The following is a 19,386-nucleotide window of genomic DNA, read 5'->3' on the forward strand; positions in this document are numbered from 1 at the left end:
GAGTCGGGGGTGGATCAGAATAATCTCTCTCTGGAGCCCCAAAAGGGCTGAACTTGCATTTAGAGAATGTGGCCCATGAATTTTAAGACTGTGGAAGTAGTGTCAGGCTATGGCATGTAGTTAATCTCAAAACCCTAGTATTGTACAAACTCTAGTAAACATGTATATGTGGATGACTCTCCTCGCGGGCTTGGCTCTTCTCCCCGCGCTGCTGAGAACTTTCTTCCCGTACTTTTTCCAGGACTGCGTGTATATATACCGAGCGCTTGGATTTGGAATCCGATTAAATGTATACAAAAGGAAAACTCCATTCTATAGTATTGTGGACTGTTTTTTGCAAGCGGCGAGGAAACACCCGCGGAGAGCGTTTATTCATTTCGAGGGGATGACTTACTCCTATGAGGATGTGGATAAGGAGAGTAACAAAGTGGCGGATGCTTTGCGCTCGGTGGCCGCGCTTAAAGAAGGGGACACGGTCGCGCTCTTCCTGGGGAACGAGCCTCGGTTCGTGTGGACCTGGCTCGGCCTGGCCAAGCTCGGCTGTCCCGCTGCACTCCTGAACTTCAATATCAGATCCAAATCACTCCTTCACTGCTTCTCCTGCTGCGGCGCGAACGTGCTCATAGCAGCTGCCGGTGAGACATATAGCCTATATGCACTCCTCAGAGCGCCTATACATGATGGATGTACAGTCTATATACAGATCATACATGGCTACTATAGTCATGCTGCGAGGCCTCGGCACTGATTCACAACCATTCTCTTAATGTGTACCCACTTTTGAGAAGTACTTTCCTTTCTTAAATATATAAAACAGAAATGATGACTAAAAATATATGTGTATGCATGCATGCAATAAGGTACATTGTGAATATAATCACAACTAAATGGCTCAGTGAGGCTACATAATATATATGCATGGTTTTTTAACTTTCAATTAGGCTAAAAAAAAATTCTTTAATACAATGTTACTACAAATATTAAGGATGCGATTTTTTGTTATAAAGTAGTTAATTGGTTAACCGGCATTCTTTCTGACACAACAGCGCATTGGTATGCAACAACACTGCGCAGGGATACGATGAGCTGTGGCCTGTTGCACGGAGCTATAGCTGAACAAACTCTGAAATGAGTTTCTGAGTAGGTTTAGAGTTGACAAATCCAGCCTGGTTTAGATCAGGTTCAGCGGTCTCGCAAAGCTCGGTATAAACGTTTTCTTTCAAGGGTTTGATCCAGAGTTTGTGATTTAACTCTGAAGCGCGTGCACCTGAAAGTGTGACAGGTGCGGCAAACAGCCAATCACGCGGAACGTGGAGAAGATCGCGTCAGTTTGATGTCACTTCTCTTCTGAACATTATATAGCCTATCATTTTGTAAAGTATCATGAAGTTAAGATTGTTTAACTTTACAAGGTAGGAATAAGCACTGCTGCAGCGTAAGTTTGAGAAGGCAGCTGAAATAAAATATCGGACCATCAATGCATGATGTGAATCAAAGAAATATAGGCCGAATAGGCTCTCAAAGAGCTCAAATAAATACAGGTTGTTTTAAAGCATTATATATGCATGTATTACATTTATATTAGGCTAATTTAAAAGCCAAGTTTAATATTACTTGTCAATTATTAGGCTATAGGCTAATTATTGAATGGAAGCTTGTTTCTGCCAAATAATAAAACATTTTGAAAGAGACTTTTTATCTCACAAGTGCGAGTTTACATATCGCAATTTTGACTTTATTTCTCAGAATTGCAAGATATTAAGTCAGAATTGCATGATATAAAGTGAGAATTGTGAGATATAAACTCACAATTGCGAGATATAGGCTAGGCTAAACTAGCAATTGCGAGAAATAAACTCAATTCTGACTTTCTCGCAATCCCGAGTTTATATCTCGCAATTTTGACTATAACTCGCAATTGCGACTTTATATCACGCAATTCTGACTTTCGCAATTCTGACTTTATAACTCGCAATTGCGAATTTATATCATGCAATTCTGACGTAACTCGCAAATTGTGAGATAAAAAGTCGCAATTAAATTTTTAATTTTTTATTCTGAGGCGGAAACAACCTTCCATAAATTCATATTATATAAGAAACAGGCTAATTATCAGCAAAAGATGAGCAATTTTGTCTCTAATTTTTTTTCACTATAGAGAGCCTAAGTCCCTCCCCTTCCGGTCGACCACCATGGGACCTTATTTCGGAAAAATATTGTATGGTAGTCAATGGCGAGAGACAACAAATATTTTGATCTCGTTTGAATTGTGCCCTGAATTACACATATGATGTTTGTCAATTTAAAAGATACATTTTAAAGTCAAGAAAGTCGCAGTTTGATGTAAAACTGTTGAGGTATAAGACTATGAAAATACGTAATTACAAAGACTACAAACCCAGAAGGCGCACATGCGACGTCATACCTTTTCTCTCAATGAATGAAGCTAACTTTACTGAAGCTAACGTCTGTCATTTTTTCTATAGTCTTACATTATAATCGTAACGTTACGCCGTCATGCCTGACTCGTGTTTTGAGCCAGAATACACACATACGAGCAACGGATCTTGTGACGTAGGCTACATAGTGCGAGACGAGAGATGTAGTTCATCGAGCGATTTTCACATACAACTAAACGTTACTCTTCTGTTTTATGACAAACTGCGACTTTCTTGACTTTCATATTTACCTTTTAAATTGACAAACATCATATGTGTAGTTCAGGGGACAGTTCAGACGGAATAAAAAGATAAGTTATCTCTCCCCATTGACTTCCATACATATTTTTTCCGAAATAAGGTCCCATGAGCCGGAAGCGGAGGGGCGGGACTTAGGCTCTCTATAAACAGCTTTAATTTAGACGGGGGAGATACAGGGGGAGTGGCTTAATTGCATCAGATACATGTCACTTTGCTCACAGCTAATTGGTCCAGTTTTGGTCTGCGATCTCTAACCCAGAATAAAACCTGTTCCTGAGCAGGTTAGCATAAGTTACCATGAACCGTTAAAAACCAGTCCACCTTCTTGAGCCTGAAAAACCAGAACTTGCTCAAACCTTGAACTTACCTGGGTAGCAACCGAAACCAGAACTTTGTGCAGCAGGCCACAGGTGTTTCGCGCCATTGCTTATTGTTGATTATTTGCTTGGCTGGAACGCTGTTGACCAATCAGAAGAAAGAACGGGAACTTTCCCTAACGATGTTCTTGCTGCAGCATTTAATGCAATGACGTACTACTGCATTAAATCCAATAGCCTATGTAGTGGACGGGTTTAATTTAACAATATTTAATCATATTTTAGCAATATATTATCGTAATCTAAAAACACATTAGTTTGTAGCTGCAAATAGTTTTACCATTTAGTTATTCACCTTTGAGTCTTAAACATTCACAGTACTTCTATATTGAAAATTAAGGTGGATAATATTGAGTTAAAATGAGCACATTAATGCAGTGGTAGCCTACTTGAGCCCTACTTATGTGGTTAAAGGGTAGCCTACATAAGACAAAAGTTTGAGAAACACTAGACAGGGGATTCAGGCACACGCTGCGCATGTGAAAACAGGCCAACTTCTTTGGGAACAGATATTTGGAAGACTTATCCATGCTGTCGGATTCAGATTTTTGTAGCGTTAAAATGATGTTTTTTAAATGAGATGCCATATTGAAATCAGACTCTGAAAGCCTCTGAATTCATGCGAGTGAAGTGTTTGTTTCTCTTGCAGAGCTTCGTGATGCTGTTGAGGAGATATTGCCAGCACTGAAAGAAAAGGGGATAACTGTATACCTCCTGTCAGATGAGAGCACTACAGACGGCATTCAGTGTATTGGTCAGGCCATCGCTAAGGCTTCAGATAAGCCGCTGTCCCCGTCTCTCAGGTCCAATGTCCATATGAGGAGTACAGCACTGTATATCTACACTTCTGGCACTACAGGTATCAGTCAAGGCCAAATGTAGTGGGTTATGTAATATTTATTGTTATATTCTATTCAAGAGCATACCAAATCAGGCTGATACAAGCTAATAAAAAAAATGCTTTATATGACTATGTGCTGTAAAAATATGAGTCCCTAAATAACACTGGTATTCTGGTCCATGGAGGTCTTCCTAAGGCAGCCTATGTGACCCATGAGAGGGTCTGGGCTTCGTCATTCATCCAGGGTGTTTGCGGAGTGACGTCTGAAGACATATTCTACGTCAACCTGCCTCTGTATCACAGCGCTGGATTCCTCATCGGACTCGTCGGATCCATTGAAAGAGGTTTAATGGATTATATGATAAACCACTTTATATATTTAGAAATGCTCGACTGGTTATAGCGCAGCTTATGAATGTTTTTTTCAGGTAACACTGTTGTTTTGCGGAGAAAGTTTTCTGCCTCTCAGTTCTGGGACGACTGCAGGAAGTACAACATTACTGTGATGCAGTACATTGGTGAAACTCTGCGCTACCTCTGCAATACACCAAAGGTAAAAACACGTGTCATGTTTTATAAGCGTGAAGATATTTAACTTAAAATTTTATTAGCTCTGTTCCAAAACCTACCTAGACTTATGCTACAAAGGCTTGTCCAAAAGGTCACATTACTGAAATTTTGGCCAAATTTTGTGTCCAAAAAGTTACATTTTCCGCAGTAGCGGCCTTTGCTATGTTTCACTGTTTTCATTTGGAACGGGACCCACAACAGAAGACCCCTCCCCTCCGCTTGCGCTCGAAAAAGAGTCCTATCCCCAAGGGTTGGAAATTAATGGGGGCTTGGGGCAAAAATACCATCAAAATTAGTAACAATGCTTCCAAAAACCAAGATATGGTGCAAAAAAGTAAAAAAAAATTTTTTTTATAAACAATCACCCACAGGCAAAAGTGCTGTTTTCCCAAATATCAGCACATTTGCAAATGTGATATTGTTTGTTGAATTGTTGTATAAAATCAATGTTAATATGCTATTTGCTGACTTAAATTTTAGACACAATATTGTCAATAAAGCCACAATATTGTCGAAATAGCAGTTTTTCCTCCATTTTGCCAACTAAAGTAGTTCCAAACAGTGGTGCCATTGCACGTCTCCGAGCAACAGTTTCAGTTTCGTTACCAAATGAATCCACATTTTGAGCGAATCGTTCTAATGAATGTTTCAACGACTTCTGCTTTGTCCTTGAATAAATCACCCGTTTTGAACTAATCATTTGAGTGAATGATTCAATGACTAACTCTAAAGTCCTACTGTTTCTTTGAAACGGGCCTCCGAACTGAAAAGACCGCCTCTGATTGTCTGTTGTCAATAGTCACCAGTATTGAGCTCCTAGCTTGGCATCATGCTAACATGAAACTCCAGGAATCAATCGTGGATGGAGTTTCCAACATTAACACTTGTGAATTTGGCAAAATCTTTTATTCAAAGTGACTTCACTGCAGTCAAGGTATATAGTGCATTTTATCAGTCCATGCATTCCTTAGGAATCGATCTCATGACCTTGGTGTCGTTAGCATCATGCTCTACTATTTGAGCTACAGGAAGGAACTTCCAGTGTATCGGAGCTCTGTTTGTGTGTCTTGCCAATGTAAAGCGTTCAAATTCAGTCACTAGGAGGGTTTATGACCGCTAGCACGTTCCCATATGTAACGGACGTAGGCCAGTTAGAGCTGTGCATGTAAACCTCACTCCTCTGGCCTCAAGAGGCTCACTAGCGATTGACACTAGCGGCTGCGGTCTTTAGCACCCTTGTTAGCGCGCCCTCCTCCTACACCAAAGACCTGGCTTCGAATCCTGCTCTGAGTGGATAGATTAGGACCGGTTACATTTGGTGCCGTGACTCGGATTGGAGTGAGGTTTAGGGGGGTGAGTGTAACGGACGTAGGACAGTAAGAGCTGTGCGTGTAAACCTCACTCCTCTGGCCTCAAGAGGCACCAGCGGCTAGTCTTTAGTGTCCTTGTTAGCGCGCGTCCGCCTCCTCGAGACCCTGGTTCGAATCCCGCTTGGTTACACTTAGAAGGCAACTCATTTGGTTTTGGACAGAACTATTGTGTTGGAAACTTTGAGGCAGTGCAAAGATAAAACCACAAACTGGGCTGTTTTCCGCTTTGCAGAAAGACAATGACCGAGACCACAAGGTGAAGATCGCCATTGGTAATGGCGTACGAGCAGACGTCTGGAAAGATTTCCTGAACCGCTTCGGACGCATTAATGTCCGTGAGCTCTATGCTGCCACAGAGGGAAATGTCGGCTTCATCAATTACACCGATAAAGTCGGAGTGGTCGGCCGTATCAATATTATCAGCAAGGTAAGTGTGACAACACGTATTTCTTAGCATCGAGAAAGGCATCTTTGGTGCAAAGTCAGCTTGATTGCCATTGTTTTCCACAGGTGTTTTTCCCCTTTGCCCTCATCAAGTTTGACATTGAGAAAGAAGAACCCGTGAGGAACACTGAGGGTCTGTGTATCCCAGTCGGAAGAGGTAGGTCATGTGCTAGCTTTGTGTTTTTTGCGGTATAATTAATTTTATTGCCATATGGCATCAGTAAAGATAGTACAATGTGTTTGTTTAGTCTAGTATTTGAGGTTTTGAGACTTCCATTAACTTTTTATGACAATGTTCCTAACAAAAGGTCAATGTTTAACATGTTACATGTGCATCTGTAACTGATATGAAATGTTTCATAGATGAGGTGGGCCTTCTGGTCGGGAAGATCACGAAACACACCCCTTTTGTCGGCTACGCTGGGAACAAGCAGCAGACCGAGAAGAAGAGACTTAGTAATGTGTTTGTGAAAGGAGATCTGTATTTCAACAGTGGAGATCTGCTGAGAATCGACAACGAGAACTTCGTGTACTTTCAGGATCGAGTTGGAGACACGTTCAGGTAGCGAAGCTGAAGCTGAAGCATCTGTGAAGTGCATTTGCACTCTTCTTGGAGTTTCAAGCATTGCATTGTCATTTGTTATTGCAGATGGAAAGGCGAGAATGTGGCTACAACTGAGGTGGCGGATATTCTCATGATGATGGACTGCATTGAGGAGGCCAATGTGTATGGAGTCAAAGTTGAAGGTAGATGTTATAATTTGCATATAACAATGATTCGAATAGAAAAGAGTTGGGAATCAAATGGATTTCATGATGATACTTAAGAACTACCGTATTTTCCGGACTATAAGTCGCTCCAGTCAAAAAACATATATAAGTCGCACTGGACTATAAGTCGCATTTATTTAGAAATTTGTTTCACAAAATCCAAGACCAAGAAAAGACATTTAATCTGGAAAGGCAAGTTATTCAGCTACACAATAGCACACAGAACAACCGGCTGAATAGGTGTCCGGTGTGTTAACGTAACACATTAACAGTTATTCAGCTGCACAATAGCATAAAGAACATGTACCTGGGAGACTGAATAGGCTAAATTAACATTAGCCAGCGAGTCCAACAAGTTACCGGTAAGCAAGTTCTCCAAGCTCCCGATCTCATTCCTCAACACTGTATCATTGAGTTCTTCCTCTGTGTCGCTTCTGAACAACTCCGCTAACTAGAGCGCCCTCTCGCGGCTGTAGACGGTAATGTTTTCTCTTGTTTCATCTCAGTCAGTATGAATTAATTTTTTATATATAAGTCGCACCTGACTAGAAGTCGCAGGACCAGTCAAACCATTAAAAAAAGTGTGACTTATAGTCCGAAAAATATGCTTTATAGTTGGTCATATACATACAGCCGTTATATATCACATACCCAGAACCTGATTGGTCCTGGTTAACTACTTCACTAAAACGCTCCCACACAGTACTTTTCTTTCTTTCTTTCCTTCCTTCCTTCCTTTTGTTTTTATTTCTCCTTTTAAAAAATTTTCTGGAATCTGTTTTGCCTCCATTGCTTAAACACGTGGACCCCCCGCAACTGCTGGTCTGCAAATTAGTGCTTGACATAAAATTAGGTTTTAAAAATGTTGATATTTCCATCATGTTGGAAAACATTCTTATCTGAATCTTTTCTGTTAAGATGTGTATATTATACACCCAAAAATGAAAATTCTGTCATCATTTACTCGCCCTCTTGTTCCAAACCCGTAAGACAGGGCGGTCAGGGACCTGGATATTGGATAGGGGGCGCACGATATAAAGCTATCGTGTCTCTTGAAAAAATTGGACTAAACCGCTCAATTCACATGGATTAATTTTATGATCTCTTTATGAACTTTTTGAAGCATCAAAGTGGTAGACTGTCAATGGAGGGACAAATCTGTCAGATTTTATTCAAAAAAATCTTTATTTGTGGTTTGAAGATGAACAGGTGAGTAATGACAAATAATGACAGTACATGCTGACCATTCAGAAATGTCCTGTTGTCACTTCTTCTTGAGTCTCTCCATCATGGTCTAACTCCGGTTTGAACTTAAATGTCTAAAAGTTTTTGAAACTTTCAGAGTATGTCTGTGTGAGGTAAAAGGACACAGCTCTCGAAGCTCCGCCCCCTGTGTGGGTGCAGCAGCTCATTTGCATTTAAAGGGACAGACACAAAACGGTGCGTTTTTGCTCACGCTCAAAAAGTGACAATTTGAACATGCTATATAAAATATCTGTGGGGCATTTTGAGCTAAAACTTCACATACACACTCTGGGGACATCAGAGACATATTTTTACATCTTGTGAAAAGGGCATTTTACCACCTCTAATAAAAATAAACACATGATTTATCTCTCAACACTTCAATTAATTGCTGGTGGATATTTTTTACTACTAGACCTATATATATTAATTTGTGTTTATCTGAAGCAAAGTCATATTATATATCGGGGATGACATGAGAGAGAGTAAAAGAAAAGTGTTATTTGGGATATCCCTTTAAATTAGTATAATAAATAAAATAAATACATTCAAAGGAACCAAATTTTGCTGTAATAAGTGGTCCATAATAATATATGAAATATATATTACATTTTAAAAATGTATTTAAAAAAAAGAATCATTAAGCTGTTTTTTGAGCATAAAGCATTATGGCTGTAAGATACAACACGACGGTCTTAGTTGACAGTTTTCACATAACATCACAGATGATTGGAACATACTCCATTTTTTTTATGGAGGATATGAAACATGTTTGATAGCAATTTGTCTGGTTACAATTTGGGTTGTTCAGAACAAACTCACACAGTGTCATATGAATCATTACATTCCTAACAATTTTCAGCATTATTAAAATCTAACAACATGCTTATTTCAATATTAAAATCTATGGTGTCTTCTTCAGGCCATGAAGGAAGGATTGGAATGGCAGCTGTGAAACTGAAAGAGGGCAGAGAGTTGGACTGCGTCTCCATTTGCAGTGTTTTGGCGAACTATCTTCCAGTGTACGCCAGGCCTCGATTCATCCGAATTCAGGTACGCCATCTTACCCATAAACATCTTGCTCGTAGACGCCGTCCTCTCCAGTCTCGCTCTGTGAAACTCAAAGGCAAATTTGTCTTTCAGAATTCCTTGGAAGTCACAGGGACTTTCAAGATGAAAAAAGTGAAGCTGGTGGAGGAAGGCTTTGACCCAACATTAATACAAGATCCTCTCTACTTCCTGGATCTGACACAAAAGAAATACATTCCACTCTCTCAGGAAACTCATAACTCGATCATGTCGCATGACATTAAACTGTAATAACCATTAAATAAGCTAACGGTACCATTCTGAAATCTACTAACCAGTAGTTGCCTACTAATCTCAGGGAAAACAAGTGATTCCAGTGAATGATGTTAATCTTTACAGACCAGTACAGTCAACTGTTTTACATTAGTTTACTGTCTTAAATGCTCAAATGTGCCTTATCACTTAACCTTGTTAATAATGTACATTTATAATTTTCTTCTAAGTTGTAATAAAAGTTAATTAGAATCTAATAAGATTGTTACACTAAATATGCACAACTTCAACTCTCAAGTCAGCGATTCTCAACTGGGTTATGAGCGGTAGAGACAAATGGAGTCAGGTTCCTGGAAGTAAAAAAATAAATAAAACTACCGGTAGTAGGAAAACTTAATACATTTTCTCCATTTGGAAGTTGATTTTGAACGGTAACTTATAAATATTTAAAGACGGCCTTATTGAGAGCTACGAGGTTGTTAATCGATGATATTTGCTTCTGTTGAAGGTGTCAGCCCGCATTATTTCAACTTCGTTTTAAAATAACTGAGAAACTACATTACCCATGATGCTATACAGACAATACATTACCCATGATGCTATACAGACAATTCCACCAATCAGAGTCGAACAAGCAAACTACAGCAAAGATCTGTCGATCTCCCCACGCTCTCTAAATACTGAATTATTTTTGTATATATAAAATCAACCTTTTTAAATTGTTTTTATATTTCTCCACCACTTTTAATTTGATTATGCTGTTCTCAATGCTTCATGGGATTGTAGTTCTCCAACCAAACTCTAATAGTGTAAAATTTGTACCAAAATACCTTTAATTTGATGTAAACTCTTTCCCTGCTAGCATTTTTATTTTTTAATAAAATTGATAAAACAATTTTCACACAACTTTCATAGCCCCTAGAATATTTAGTTGTATGAATATTTAAATGTGCAATCTATATAGATATAAAAGAACTAAGCCTCTGCTTAAAAAAATAAATGTTTTGAATGTAAGTTTCTTTAAAAAACAACATTTTGAACAAAAAGCTGAGAAAATCTAATTTTCAGACAGATTCAGAACGATGATTAAAACACAGATGGAGTAGATCGAGTCCATGATGCAATGGGCTTTATGCTTTATCGCTTTTTTCCGCCTGTCTTGATCTGGAGATTCTGTAGTCTTTCAGAAGATGTCACAGCGCCCCCTATCTTATTACAGTGAATCTTCCAGCAATGGCGGGGAAAGAGTTAATGACATTTTTATTCACTTTAGCACTGAGTATTTAGTTTCGAGAGTCGCTGCTTTAGGGTTGAAAATGCATTCCTCTGACCCGACGGCTTTTAAGAAAGCAGACCGCTGGTTTTCTCAGCCGGTCAAGGGTCAGCCTCTGTTAATCAGCTGCACTATCTGTTTTAAGTAGGTGAAAAGCCAAGTGCACTAAACTCATGACCTCTGAGCTGAAAAATAAACATTTCTAAACACCACAAACCCAGATGAACCCGTTTCCTTCTGTGCCCCATACAGGGGTCATTAACATTTTACATTTCACAATCCTCAACATTATGCAATACCAGGTTAGATCATCAGTCACAACTTTTTTTACTTTAAAAATGAATTTATTTATTAATACAGTTGTATACTTAGAAATGTGCTGCAAAGAAAAGAAAAAAAAAATGTGGCCACACAGAGAAGAAACTAAACCCGGGATGAAGCTGCGTCGTCATATCAAAACAAAGTCGTACTGATGTGCCTTAATAAACTGTCTATTAGTAGAAAAATACATTTCAGGGCACACAATACAGCATCCAGTATCACAAATAAAGTCAGAGTCCGCCAAAGCAGAGTCGTCAAATTATTTCTAGTTTGTAAATAATAAAAATGTTTCTGTAACTGTTAAAAATGCCATTACGTAGTGTTTGTATATATATATGTTGTTGGTATAAAAGATAACGTCCTTTTTCGTTGCATTTATTCGTTCTTTTTTTTTATTATTCATTTAAATGTTCTCCGTACTGCTAAGTTAAATTCCAAGGCTCAGAAGTATAACCGGAATACAAACATAACCAATGTTATAGTTTTCCTCTTTTTTTTTGTTTTGTTAAGAAACTTTTTTCCATGTTACGTTTTTATACAAAATAACAAAGATGTACAAAAGGTCATTTACAGCGAACCAAGGCCATATGCTAGCACAATATTTACAGCTGTAATTGAAACATATCCTAGTGTTCTGGTATATTCTTTGACTTCATATGCATAGCAGTGAAAATGCAGACCTGTTGATCAGACTTCATTATTTGTGTGCTAAATATCCCACTTCACATCCTTCGTAACTTCCTTCTGTAACAGAAATTCGATGTTTGCTAGTCTTTCGGGTCAAAGGAACAAAACTAAACTAAAGAATGCAGATAAGGCATCACTGCTTGCAGTGTATGATGGGTAGGTTTGTGTACTCAACTTAGTAGCAGGCGTTTGGACCTGAGTCATAGCACATGCATAGATCTCTAGACAGCAGGAGCTCCGGAAAACCACAGTCAGTGTTTATCTACGGTAAAACATCGCTAGAAAAGATCGCTTCAAAACGTAGAGAGAGAGAGAGAGAAAGAGCCCATTTTTTTTTTTTTTTTTTTTTTTTTTTTTAGCCAGAGAGGGAAGTCCATGAGCAGATGAGTGCACATTCCTTCAAAGGAGCAGTTCTTCACTTCAAAAAGTCTCAATTGTTCGTCATTTTCTAGAAACCGACATGCTTTCCAGTTCCGTGACAGCGTTCCACGAAAAACGCATGACCTCGCAAACAAAAAAGCTCTACGTACATCAACTTTTCTGTTTGGGAGCACATTAGCAGGGTTCACTTGTGTTAAGTAAAACTAATTCGTTTTTCCCGGTTCCGTTCAAGACTTTTCTAATTATTTGGAGGAAAAAGAGGCTACAAATGTCAAAAAGGGATTTTTTCCGACTGTCTGTGGCACAGGTCATGCATTCCATTAGATCTCTTCATTAATTTATGTATTCAGTTATTTTTTGCAAGTCTTCAAGCACCAAAAGGTAAAGAAAAAGGCAAAACCAAACTTTAAAAAAAAAGGGAGGAAACCCAAAGGAAATGGGGAAAAGAGCGCTCCGTAGCATCTGCGCCATCTTCCAAGATAAATTTTTTTTGGGGGGGGGGGGGAAGAGGGAGAACGACGCATCAGCCCATCAAAGCAAAGTGGGAAGAATTAATACTTGATAAAGTGGTGCAAATCCCTCCTCCTGAGCAGAGGGTCCATGCGCTCTCGTTCAGTAACAGACCAGCTGTTGCTCTCTTCAGAAGTGGTCGATCAGCACGGACACACAGTTGGCGCCCACCAGGTAATTAGGGTCTCCTGGTAAACACTTGTTCTGCCAGCATTTGGGGTCACCTGTGGGTATATTCACAGGAGAAACGTCATGAGGAAAACTGTACACACAACATAATTACCTGACATTTCAGACGGTTCTCTGTTTACATTAGGACTGCACCATTTTGTGGAGGGAATAATTTAATCGAGATTTCTCTGATAAAAATTGCAATCTAAAAAAAAATAATATGTAAAAAGCTCCAGGTTTGCTGTGCTTGTTTGAAGGGCTACACAATTTGTCCCGACATTTTATGATATACAATACAGTTAACACTTTACAATAAGCTTTCATTTGTTAACTATATTAAGGGCCGTTTACACGACACCGTTTTTAAATAAAAACTTACTTGTGCGTTTTGGCATTTCATTTACACGACAACAGCGTTTTGTGTGCCTGAAAACACAAACTTTTGAAAAAACCCGTTTCAAATTGCACGTTTTTGAAAACATTCTACGTGTAAACGACATCGTCTTCAGATATTCGAGTTTTTGTCGCCACACACATGCGTATCACGTGTTCAGTCTATAGTGTTCCATCGCCATCTAATGGCCTGGCAGCAGAATAGTGTATTTAGTCTTTAGCGGATCCGTGTGAATGGGGATTGTTTTGACCAAGCGTGCCGTACAAGCCCTGAAAAGTGAAGCCAAAGCGTCTCGATCGCCCCCCGGTGGCTGGTCCTAGTATAGGTCATAAGCCCCGCCTCCCCGTGTTATTCAACTGCACGTGAGACCAACTAAACAATTAAATTACAGTTCAAATATCTTTTTTCCAAAGATAGTTTCTGTCATTTATACCGTAGTTATCACGCTGATGTAAGTTCAAGTATTTGTTTTTAAAAATAAGTTTGCTTTTAGTTAGTTATGTGATGCTGTGGTGTGACGTCATGTTTGACAGGTTCTCTGAGCGAAGTAGTCACTGAAGCACCAACAGACAACAGACTGAGGAGATTGGAGCTTTAAATTTAATATCTACATTTCTATAATTAAGTGCAGGAGCGTGTGCTTACGACTGATTTTGCGTGAGTGAGGGCGGGGCCTTGATTTCGCAGCTTTACTTCCTGCTCACTACTGCGCAGACTCGGGTCCTAAGACACTGGCGGCTTCACTTCTCACCAATGGAAGAGAGCGAAGGGGCGGCGTCCATCTTTTTTGACAAAGATGTCATCAGTACTCGGAAAACTCAAAGAAAAAACATCTCAGTTTTAAGCATATCATTTCCGTGTAAACGTTCCCTCAGTTAACATGAACTAAGAATGAACAATACTTTTAAGCACTTAATCTAAGTTAATGTTCATTTAGAAATGTACTAATACATTAAAATCAAAAGTTATATGTGTTAATACTATTTCATGAACTTCAGCTAATAAATAAATAAATACTGTTAAAAATGTATTGTTCACTGTTAATGTTATGGGCTGTTTACACACCACTATTTTCAACTAAAAACTGAAAACTTAAGCATTTTGGCCGTTCATTTACATGACAAGTGTTTTGTGGGCCTGAAAACGCAAACTTTTGAAACCAACGTTTTCGTCTCAGTTCGTCTAAACTAAAAAACGTGAATTTGTGAAACCAGTGACGTCAAGCGCATGTGTATTATGTGTTCAGTCTATAGGCACGTTTAACCATTTTAATCATTTGACCTGGTCATGTGTAAAGGAACACACTTAACTCTGAAACACAGAGCGTATATTTAAGTAAGTAGATTCATGTTTCATTTCGATTAATCGTGCAGCCCTATTTCACACTGCAGCTAAATTCAGTTGTCACTCCTTTTTCGGTGCTTAATCCTGTACACACAGTTCGATTATTCACAGGAGTGACAACCGAATTTGCTCCCGGGAAGAAAAAAAAACAGCAAACAAGTTAATTTGTTACTATCCACATATCTCTTTTACTGCCACAAAATGCAGCGCTATCCCCATGTCGCAAGATCAGGAGTGACTCCTGTATTCATACAAACGGAACAATTATTTTGAAAATGGCTCGTCTAAATGGAGTCATTGGGTTCAGTCTGGCCAGGTTTTGGGAAATATTTAGAAACGACAACCATATTCATTTCATTTGCAGGACTGAATCCCCTAAATTAATGTGGTTGTTATTCCCAACACTGAACCGAATTCCTCTGTTTAGACTTGCCCTTTTCACACTGCAGCTAAATTCAGTTGTCACTCCACTTTTGAGAACTTAACTAAATTCAAGTGTGTGCAGAACTGGATTATTTATGAGTGTGAAAACCAAATTCTCTCAAAATACCAAATGAAAAACAGGTTAATTTGTTGGTTATCCACATTTCTTGTTTACAGCCACAAGAAACACCACATTATCAAATGCCGAGATTAGGAGTGACTCCTGTATTCCTACACAATCATTTAGGGGATTCGGTCCTGCAAATTAAATTAATATGGTTTTCATTTCCAAATATTTCCCAAAACCTGGCCAGACTGAACCCAATGACTCCATTTAGACATGCCATTTTCACACTGCTGCTTAAATCAGTTGTCACTCCTCTTTTGAGCACCTAATCCAGTTGTGGGTCATAACCAAATTTTACTTTGCCATATGGCATCCATATTTCTTGTTTATAGCCACATATCCATGTTAACCATCACAAGAACAGAAGCTATTCTTTTATTCATCCACACAGAACGATAATTTAGATGGATTCACTCCTGGATGACTTTCCCAAAAGATGTGCGTCTGTTCCAGTCACATTAAACAATATTTCATGGATTAAGTGTGAATGAATAAGAGCTGAAGAGACCGAGACTGGTAATAAAACGATAAAAAGCAAGCGCACAGATTGTGACGTGAAAGCGTCTTGTGATCAGGATGGCTGTGTGAGAAGTTAATTCAGAGAGCCCAGAAAATGAAACAAAACCAAAAGATGAATAAGCCTCTTCCAAGACGGCTTCAATCCCGATCCCAAAAGACCCATCAAAGGACAGAGAGAAAGGACAGCGTACCCGACGAGGAGTCGGAGGATTTTAGAGCAAAAGACCAACCATCAGGGGTCATAGACGCACAGTGTGGTAGACGCAGTTCCACGGGCTTCAGGAACTTCAGACCGTGAGGGCCGCACATCACCAGGGGACTGAGGAGAGTTTCACCTGGCGAAGCAGACATGGGCAAATCAGCTTCATACAGACAAACATGTGCCATGCACTCAAAACATACACTACTGTGCAAAAGTGTGGGGTTGGCAAGATTTTGTTTTTGAAAGAAGTCTCTTATGCTCACTACGGCAGCGGTTCTTTGATACCGTAATATTGTGAAAAATTATTACAATTTAAAATACTTGTTTTCTACTTGAATATATTTTAAAATGTAATTTATTCCTGTGATCAAAGCTGAATTTTCAGCATCATTACTACAGTCTTCACTCTTCAGTGTCACATGATCCTTCAGAAATCAGTCTAATATGGTCATTTGATGCTCAAACATTATTATTATAAATATTAAAACAGTTGAGCTTCATATTTGTGTGGAAACAAATTTTTTTCCAGAATTATTTGATGAACAGAAAGCTCAAGAGAACGGCATTTATTTTTCAAAATCTAGAATAAAAGTTTTGAATGGTAATGTAGGTCATTTTTAATAATTCGGATGCTGACCAAAAAAAAAAAAAAAAATCAATCATCTACAGTCCACACCATTTTCAAAGAGCACAGAAATTGCTAAATCTGGTTCAGTGTAAATAGTTTTTTTTTTTTCAAAACATTTGTTTGCTACTATTTTATACTTGGAGTTTGTGTAAAAAGGTTAGTTTGCATACTTAATTCACGTGCAAAGCTTTTTTTCTCCTCGTTCTTTCAGTGTTTGTGCAAATGTGAACTTGATGTGACCCGGCCTTAAACGAAACACTCTGGCAAACGTTGTTGTTACCAGACAATGTTTCTCTTTGTCTTTGTAGCTAGTCTTTCATCTTTTTCTAAGGGAGTTTTTTCCCCAAATGTGTTTTCCCTAATGTGTAAATTGTAAATGCACATCAAAGCTAGCAAAACCTACAATACTTGAAAAAAAAAAAAAAAAAAAAATACTAAACCAAAACGCAAGCAGAAACACAAGTCAATAGCATAATGATGACTCAGACCTTTCTCTTTGTCCAGAGGGGGCAGAATGCTGTTGTCCCTGCACACTTTGAAGTAGATCTCCTGCTCCACACTATCTGGGATGGCTCCTTGTGGGATAATGATGCTGACTCCTGTCTCTATCGAGCTCAACACCCCGCCGTTACAATTAAAGATGCCCCGTGCCGTGGCCACCACCGTGTGACCTTCATCTTCTTCGTCGTCATCCAGTGCAGTAGGGCTAGAAAACAGAGCACAGTGAGTTGTTTGTTCAACGGAGGACATAAACGCTGATGTCCAGCAGTGCTTTCATCATCTTACCTGACGGGGATGGCCTTGGGAATGGCGTTGATGTTGTTGTGCTGATACTTGGGCCTGTTGTCCATGGTGCGCGTGAACGTGTCGACCCCGCTGTCGGTGTCCTGCGGCTGGGGGGAGATTTGAGGTTTCAGGTTGTTGTTGTTCACGCTGGGCTTGGACTGTGTGTCGTTGGGAAGCAGGTTGTGGTTGAATTTGGGGCTCTCGAACTTGCGCTCGAAGGGTCGGGCCGTGCTGGTGTAAGGCTTGGGGACGTAGCGGTTGTAGCTGGTAGGGACGCCTAGCGTTTTGGGAGGGGCGTCCGTGCCGTTGATAGAAGACTTGGGGGGCAGGTAGTTGGTCTGGATGGGATCGTCCCGTGTGGGAGCTCTGAGGGCCGACAGGTCCGGTTTGGCTTTGGGGGAGCTGTGAGTATCTGGCAGCGAGTTCACTGGAGATCAGAGGGAGATGATTAACACTTTAAAAACAATGCATTCAGGTTTTGCTGTGGTATCAAAATCACACAATTACTTTTTGGCAATATAACAACATTGATAATACGGCCATACATTCTGTAAGAGGGTGCTACTTCAAGACTTTTTTAATGGACTTATCTTTTTATTTTTGTTATATAATGGTATAATTTAAACTGTCAGGGCAACTTCATGTTTTCATCTTTTGCTATTTTAAAATGTATACATTTTATCATTTGATTTTGATCTACAATTATATAATGAAAATCCATTACAATATATGAAATAGAGTAATTTTACACCAAAAAATAATGGTTTGATTAAATAATAATACTATTTTTGGGGGTTTGGGTTTGCCAAACAGACAGAAGCATTTTATAGTGCATTATTTTCAGTCACTTTGTAATTTAGTAAAATTATGCTATAATTGTGAAAATATTATTTGTTTCTATTAGGTGTACTTTACATAAAATGCTAGCTATGAGTTGGACATTTTATTCCAAAAATATTCAAATAATATATATACAAAAATATTTAATTTGTGTACAGACAGAAGCACTTATAGTGCATTATTTTCAGTCATTCTGTAATTTTGTGAAAAGTGTGAAAATATTTAGGATACATAAATTGCTAGATTTCAAATTAATTTTAGTAAGACAAAGGAGTCTGAACATTTTAGAAAAATGTTTGAAAAGTTATTTTCAATCACAGAAGGCTATTAACATCATTTGAGATGTGATGGAACAGACGCTGAGTGAGAATATTCATGACAGTAGGGAAATAAATGGCAGAACTCTCCAGTGATGTTTGTATAAACACATTAAACTAGTGACTGTGAGAGTGTAAAACGTCTCCTCACCCTCGATGTTGCTGAGTTTGGGCAGGGCTGTGGGCGGAGCTGCAGGTGTGGGCTGGCTGTAGGGAGCAGGCGACGGGTTGGCGGGCGGCACGGGCTCGTACCTCTTGTCCACAGGACTCACCTTCTCCACAGACTCCGTCCTGAAGCAGGAAGAGTGTGTATGACATACACTAGAGCACTGCCATTCAAGAGTAAGTACTGTGTTTCTAGCACTAGACGGTACCTGGCGAAAGGATATGCTATCTGAGGCTGAGGGGTTTTGGGCGGCTCATGGAAGCGATTGACTCCAGTGTTGGGCTGACTCGTGGGCTTGTTGTCAAAGCTGCGGCGGTCAAAGTACGACAGCTGCTTCCTATAGTACTCTTCATCTTCATCTGGGTCATAGTGGTTGGAGCGGACCACGTCGTTCCCTACACGCGTCTGAGGTTTCTGGGGCTCTGGAGCTCTAGGGGAAGAAGAAGATGATCAAAAGGAAAGCGCATAACTTGCAGACCAGCAGAGGGCACTATAGGATTTGCATACTTCACTACAATACAGGTCTGCCACTTACTATTGTATAAAGAAAGTGTGTGATGCACAATGCAATTTGAAACCAAACAATGAAAATAAACAAATTTTTTAAAATTTTGTGTAAGAAAATGTGGTAACTTGTGGCGATCCAATCTAACCGTTACTCCACACTGTCTAGCTAAT

General features: G+C 39.3%; 2 protein-coding genes across 16 annotated transcripts in view; one reads left to right on the top strand and one right to left on the bottom strand.

Annotated features, from left to right (window-relative positions):
* Positions 1-10,711, top strand: slc27a2 (solute carrier family 27 member 2). The gene is made up of 10 exons (XM_079603854.1): positions 1-635; positions 3,726-3,935; positions 4,103-4,261; positions 4,346-4,470; positions 6,090-6,284; positions 6,368-6,458; positions 6,665-6,863; positions 6,951-7,048; positions 9,240-9,370; positions 9,461-10,711. The coding sequence occupies exons 1-10, from the start codon at positions 161-163 to the stop codon at positions 9,635-9,637; spliced, it is 1,860 nt and encodes a 619-aa protein (XP_079459980.1). The 5' UTR covers positions 1-160; the 3' UTR covers positions 9,638-10,711.
* Positions 10,712-12,780: 2,069 nt separating this feature from the next.
* Positions 12,781-19,386, bottom strand: part of tjp1b (tight junction protein 1b) — a 132,375-nt gene continuing 125,769 nt past the window's right edge. For 9 of the 15 annotated variants that reach the window (XM_079603819.1, XM_079603818.1, XM_079603815.1 and 6 more), the window contains 6 exons: positions 18,917-19,138; positions 18,694-18,833; positions 17,386-17,812; positions 17,088-17,305; positions 15,961-16,104; positions 12,781-13,015 (listed from right to left, as the gene is read on the bottom strand). In XM_079603819.1, coding sequence (XP_079459945.1) covers positions 12,921-13,015; positions 15,961-16,104; positions 17,088-17,305; positions 17,386-17,812; positions 18,694-18,833; positions 18,917-19,138 — 1,246 coding nt within the window. In that variant the 3' untranslated portion in view covers positions 12,781-12,920. The remainder of the gene's footprint in view (positions 13,016-15,960; positions 16,105-17,087; positions 17,306-17,385; positions 17,813-18,693; positions 18,834-18,916; positions 19,139-19,386) is intronic. The other 6 variants (XM_079603814.1, XM_079603813.1, XM_079603821.1 and 3 more) reach the window with 2 other exon arrangements.

This window comes from Phoxinus phoxinus, assembly GCF_949152265.1.
Source record: "Phoxinus phoxinus genome assembly, chromosome: 25".
Classification (NCBI taxonomy): domain Eukaryota; kingdom Metazoa; phylum Chordata; class Actinopteri; order Cypriniformes; family Leuciscidae; genus Phoxinus; species Phoxinus phoxinus.